Source organism: Leucoraja erinacea, chromosome 11 (assembly GCF_028641065.1).
Source record: "Leucoraja erinacea ecotype New England chromosome 11, Leri_hhj_1, whole genome shotgun sequence".
NCBI lineage: Eukaryota > Metazoa > Chordata > Chondrichthyes > Rajiformes > Rajidae > Leucoraja > Leucoraja erinaceus.
The window spans coordinates 50,252,188-50,258,187 of record NC_073387.1 but is presented as its reverse complement, the minus strand read 5'-3'; the positions used below and the strand labels follow the sequence as shown (position 1 = coordinate 50,258,187).

The 6,000-nt window shown below is 40.0% G+C and overlaps 1 protein-coding gene across 1 annotated transcript in view; it reads right to left on the bottom strand.

Moving 5' to 3' along the window:
- Positions 1 to 3,183: 3,183 nt before the first annotated feature.
- LOC129701797 (cyclin-dependent kinase-like 2) overlaps positions 3,184 to 6,000 on the bottom strand; it is a 38,732-nt gene continuing 35,915 nt past the window's right edge. The window contains exon 13 of the mRNA XM_055643237.1: positions 3,184 to 3,352. Within this exon, the coding sequence (XP_055499212.1) occupies positions 3,293 to 3,352 (60 nt within the window). The 3' untranslated portion in view covers positions 3,184 to 3,292. The remainder of the gene's footprint in view (positions 3,353 to 6,000) is intronic.

Genomic DNA, 6,000 nt, shown 5'->3' with positions numbered 1-6,000 from the left:
TTTGCTGGACATTTGGATTGACAAATTTGCATTTCTTCTTCGGAGACATCTGTTTAAAATGAAAAGAAAAAAAAAACACTGAACAGCATTAACAGAAACAAGTTATTATTTGCAGTTTTAGGAAAAAAGGTAGAAATGATAAAGTTAAACACTAAAACAAATAGTAAATATCCAACAAAAAAATCATATTCATCAGTTTCATCAAATCAATTAAATTAATCTAATCAATAAAATTCATCTAAATTCAATTACTAGATCTAAACATCCTTCCATTTCTTAAGAAAAGACTAAACATTTTAAATAGCCTAAGTATCCAAATAACAAATAACAAACTGATCCCATTCACACAAGAATTCACAATATAACATGATTTTTAAATCTCACTTTGTCATGAATTTATATGCCAAATGGAAGGAATTTAATGTGTAATTCCCTTAAATTAATCCAGAAATATCCACTCTCAAGATAATCAAAATCATTATTTTTTAAACAATACATCCGACTAAAACTGTACTGTGGATATTTAGTATGAAAATATTGATCATGGATCGACAATAACACAAAATATAGATGATTTAGATGTTCTTATAACATGATTGTGCAAAAAAATAATGAATTTGATTATCTTGAGAGTGGATGTTTCTGGAATGTGATCGATTGGAATGTTGCCGTTGCCATAAATTTTAAGCCCCATATCGGCAGGCAAGACGTGGCCGATTCGTATGGGGGCCTAAATAACATGTTTCACATCATAAGATGAAAATGAAGCCACACTAAAAAGCAAGATAATATGTTAAATACACGACATACCTTTCGTTTTGTCCTGATATTGCGATCCGTGATGTTGAAGGCATTAGAAGTCACGTTTAATCCAGCGATGCAATCGTTCAGCAAATTTTTTAAAATAAACTGGGAACGGAAGCCGAACGATTTTTCTTCATCAGCTAGCAGCCCGAGGAAATAATTCTCCGACAACCAATACAAACCTGCATTTTAATCCCGCCTTCCCCCCCCCCCCCCCCCCCCCCCCCCCCCCAAGCCTCCCGCACGCACAGGCCCGATCTGTAGCCCGCTGATGGGTTTTGTTGACTTACAGTGCCAGAGACCTGGGTTTGATCCTGACCTCGAGTGCTCTCTGTACGGAGTTTGTACAGTCTCCCCGTGACCTGCATGGGTTTTCTCCGGGTGCTCTGGTTTCCTCCCACACCCCAAAGCCATACATGTTTGTAGGCTAATTGGCCCTCTGTAAATTGCCTCTAATGTGTAGGGAGTGGATGTGAAAGTGGGATAACGTAGAAAAAGGAGTTCTTTGTAACTCTGGAAATGGCGTAAAATCTGATGACTCAAAAGTATTTCACGGTGTTTTGCAATAAATGAATGAATGAATGAACGAATGAATGAATGAATAAGTTTATTGGCCAAGTATTCACATACAAGGAATTTGCATCAATGCTCCGCCCGCAAATGACAATAAAGCACCATTGAATGACTGTACCATTGAATGGGTGATCGATGGTTGGCCCTGGACTCCGTGGGCTGGAGGGTGTGTTCTGATGCTGTAACTCGAAACTAAAATTAAATTACATTAAACTCAAATGAATAGCTCATACAAAATCATGGTTGAAAACACCCCAATCGCAAGCATTCTCAAGATTTGAGAACAGGAGGTTGGACATTCTATAAATACTGAGAGAATAACGTGCAAGAATTAGAGCAATGCAAACAATTTTCTTGGGAGAGAGATTGAATATAGTGAGTCAGCAACTTTTAAAAGGGTGGAGAATTATTGACGTGATTATATTTTCCATTCTGTTGTAATTGTCCAGTGATTACTCCATTTTTTAAACGACGTGCTTTTGGAACATACAATGCCAAATAACATCTGGAAGTTGATTTTAATGATTTAGACAAGGACGCTTATAATGGCCCGTATTTTGTTGTTCGAAACTTGCTGTTCAATCTGCTGATAATCCCTCATAAAATGTTTGTGGGCTTCTCAGGTTAAGTTTCCTTCATCTCATCCATCATCTTTGATGGCATCATCCAAAGGGGGACTGCAGGAGGTCATGGATGTAGTCCAGTCCATCATACAGACCAGACTCAATAGACAATTGGTGCAGGAGTAGGCCATTCGGTCCTTTGAGCCAGCACCACCGTTCATTGTGATCATGGCTGATCAACCACAATCAGTACCCCGTTCCTGCCTTCTCCCCATATCCCTTGACTCTGCTATTTTTAAGAGCTCTATCTAACTCTCTCTTGAAAGCATCTAGAGAATTGGCCTGAGGCAGAGAATTCCACAGATTCACAACTCTCTAGGTGAAAACGTTTTTCCTCATCTCTATTCTAAATGGCCTACCCTTTATTCTTAAACCGTGACCCCTGGTTCTGGACTCCCCCAACATCAGGAACGTGTTCTCTGTCTCTAGCGTGTCCAAACCCTTGATAATCTTATATGTTTCAATAAGATTCCCTCACATCCTTCTAAATTCCAGAGTGTACAAGCCCAGTCGCTCCATTCTTTCCCCACCATTGACTCCATCTACATTTCATGCTGTCTCGGAAATGCAGCCAACATAATCAAAGACTAGTCCATCCACAGTCATACCTTCTTTTCCCCTCTCCCGTCCAGCTAATCAACGATCACCCGTTCACCAGATCTATCCTTCACACTAGGAACAAGTTACAGAAGCCAATTAACGTACATACCTGGACCTTCTTGCAAATGTGGGAGGAAAACGAAGCACGAGGAGAGGGCACATGCAGGTCAAGGGAAGAACGTACAAACTCCATACAGACAGTACCCGTAGTCAGGATCGAACCCAGGTCTCTGACGTTGTAAGGCAGCAACTCCGCCACTGCTCCACCAAAATGTATAAATATATTCTTACCATCATTCTTTCATTGCACAAATACACATTACACCTCATGAAATGGTGGCTTGACCCAAATGTGTACCACAATTAATATAAATCCGATTGGAAGAATGTTTAGACGACGACATCCCTAGATTTATAGCAGCACAAGTCCCCGTCAGCCTGAAGTAGGGTTCCAAACAGAAACATCATCTGTCCGTTCCCTCCACAGATGCTGCCTGACCCGCTGAGTTCCTCCAGCACTTTATTTTTTTTTTTTTATTAGTTTTATCTAAATCTGCAGCGTTTCCTAAATTACAGAACAAAATGTGCTGAAACTAGAGGATTTTCAATAAATGGTTTTGTTTTAATTCAGCTAAAATAAAGGTGGCACTCATTTCAATCAGTAGTGACAGACTTTATTATATGGGAATTTTTCATCCTGGGCAATGCATTCTACACGCAGAGTTCCTGGCTTTCTGCGACTCTCCCGGGGCCTAAAAGTCAAACCAAGAATAATTATGTCAACATTTGTTGTCTGAAAACGTTGTGTAAACAGTCAATCTGTCACGTTCTATTTTGAAAGCACAAAGACCTCACAGTGCTAGCCAGACACACCGTTCAGTAAGATTTAGCAACAATGACTGCCATGACCAACTTTTCCCAGTTGTGAACATTAAGATATTGAAGACTATGCCAAACACCGAGGATAAACACCAAAAGCTGGAGTAACTCAGTGAGTCAGGCAGCATCTCTGGAGAAAAGGAATAGGTGGCGTTTCAGGTCGATGTCCTTCTTCAGCCCCAAAAAGTTACCTATTCCTTCCCTCCAGAGATGCTGCCTGTCCCCGCTGAGTTACTCCGGGATTTTGTGTCTATCACCAAGTGGCCACCTGTTTATCCAAGTTGCAAGATTTTATTTTGTGATCATAGCCCTAACAGATGGAGTTTGGAGACTTGAAATAAAAACAGAAAATGTTGAAAATATTCATCTTGGTCAGGCAGCCTTGATAAAAAGAGAGGGAGAAAGAGAGAAGCAGACTGTTTGTGGTTGAAATCTATGACTTTTCATCAGAATGTTAAATATTTTTCCCTTTCCACAGATGCTGCCTGACTCGCTGAGTGATTTTAGTTTCTGTTTTAATGCGTTTATTTTTCAGACAGATATGCGTAACTTAAGGGCCTATCCAACTTCCACGACCTAATTCACGACCTCTGCCGAGTTTGCCCTTGACTCGTACTCGCAGCATGGTCGTCACAAGGTCGTAGGAGGTCGTAGGTAGGTCGTAGCAGGCCGTGATGCTAGTCGTAGGTACTCGTGGTATCAAGTAGGTCGGGGCGTTTTTTCTAGCATGATGAAAAATATCCACGAGTAAAAAAGGTTGTGAATTATAACCATATAACCATATAACAATTACAGCACGGAAAACAGGCCATCTCGGCCGTTCAAGTCCGTGCCGAACACGTATTCTCCCCTAGTCCCATCTACCTGCACTCAGACCATAACCCTCCATTCCATTCCTTTCCCGTCCATATAACTATCCAATTTATTTTTAAATGATAAAATCGAACCTGCCTCCACCGCTTCCACTGGAAGCTCATTCCACACAGCTACCACTCTATGAGTAAAGAAGTTCCCCCTCATGTTACCCCTAAACTTCTGTCCCTTAATTCTCAAGTCATGTCCTCTTGTTTGAATCTTCCCTACTCTCAATGGGAAAAGCTTATCCACGTCAACTCTGTCTATCCCTCTCATCATTTTAAAGACCTCTATCAAGTCCCCCCTTAACCTTCTGTGCTCCAGAGAATAAAGACCTAACTTGTTCAACCTTTCTTTGTAACTTAGTTGCTGCAACCCAGGCAACATTCCAGTAAATCTCCTCTGTACTCTTTTATTTTGTTGGCATCCTTCCTATAATTAGGCGACCAAAATTGTACACCATAACTCCAGAATTGGCCTCACCAATGCCTTGTACAATTTTAACATGACATCCCAACTTCTATACTGAATGCTCTGATTTATAAAGGCCAGCACACCAAAAGCTTTCTTTACCACTCTATCCACATGAGATTCCAGTGGAAGTGGAATTAAGTCATGAAAGTAGGACAGGCCCTTAATGGTCCCAGCAGAGACAGTTAGAATCCACCCATTAATGGAACATCAACCCCATCTCTTCAACTATGGTGAGAATGTGGATGAAAAATCAAAAGAAAATGACCCTAATGTGATTTAAGGAACTATTGTTAAGGTGCTGAGATCAGATTGAAAATAATTGCAAAAACCTGCAGATGCTGGAATTGAATGAATGAATGAATGAATGAATGAATGTATGATTGAATGAATGCATGTATGAATGAATGAACGAATGAATGAATGGATGAATGAATGAATGAATGTATGATTGAATGAATGAATGAATGAATGAATGAATGAATGAATGAATGGATGAATGAATGAATGAATGGATGTATGAATGAATGAATGAATGGATGAATGAATGGATGTATGAATGAATGAATGAATGAATGAATGAATATAATGAATCAATGAATGAATGAATGAATGATGAATGATGAATAGATGAATGAATGGATGAATGGATGAATGATTAGGTTTATTGGCCAAGTATGTTCATATACAAGGAATTTGCCTTGGTGCTCCGCTCACAAGTAACAACACGACATACAGTAAAAATTAAGAATGACACATAAAACATTAAACATTAATAATAAAACATTATGGATTAAACGTGAATGAAATAAAATACCAGAGCAAAAGGAGGCTACAGACTTTTGGTTATTGAGTAGAGCTACTGCTCGTGGGGAAAAAAAGCTGTTTTTATGTCTGGCTGTGGCGGCTTTGACAGTCCGGAGTCGCCTTCCAGAGGGAAGTGATTCAAAGAGATTTTGTGGCCAGGGTGGGAGGGGTCAGAGATGATCTTACCCGCTCGCTTCCTGGCCCTTGCAGTGTACAGTGCACAATTCCGAAACAAATGCAGGAAATGCTGGAAAAATTCATCTAAAACAACAGGCGAAAATGCTGGAAAAATACTCTTGCACTGAGACTAGGTTCCCATGATGCTGGGTCAAGAGTGGAGTGAGTCAAAAATGAACTGCATGAAGCAATTATTTGACAGAAACGTCAA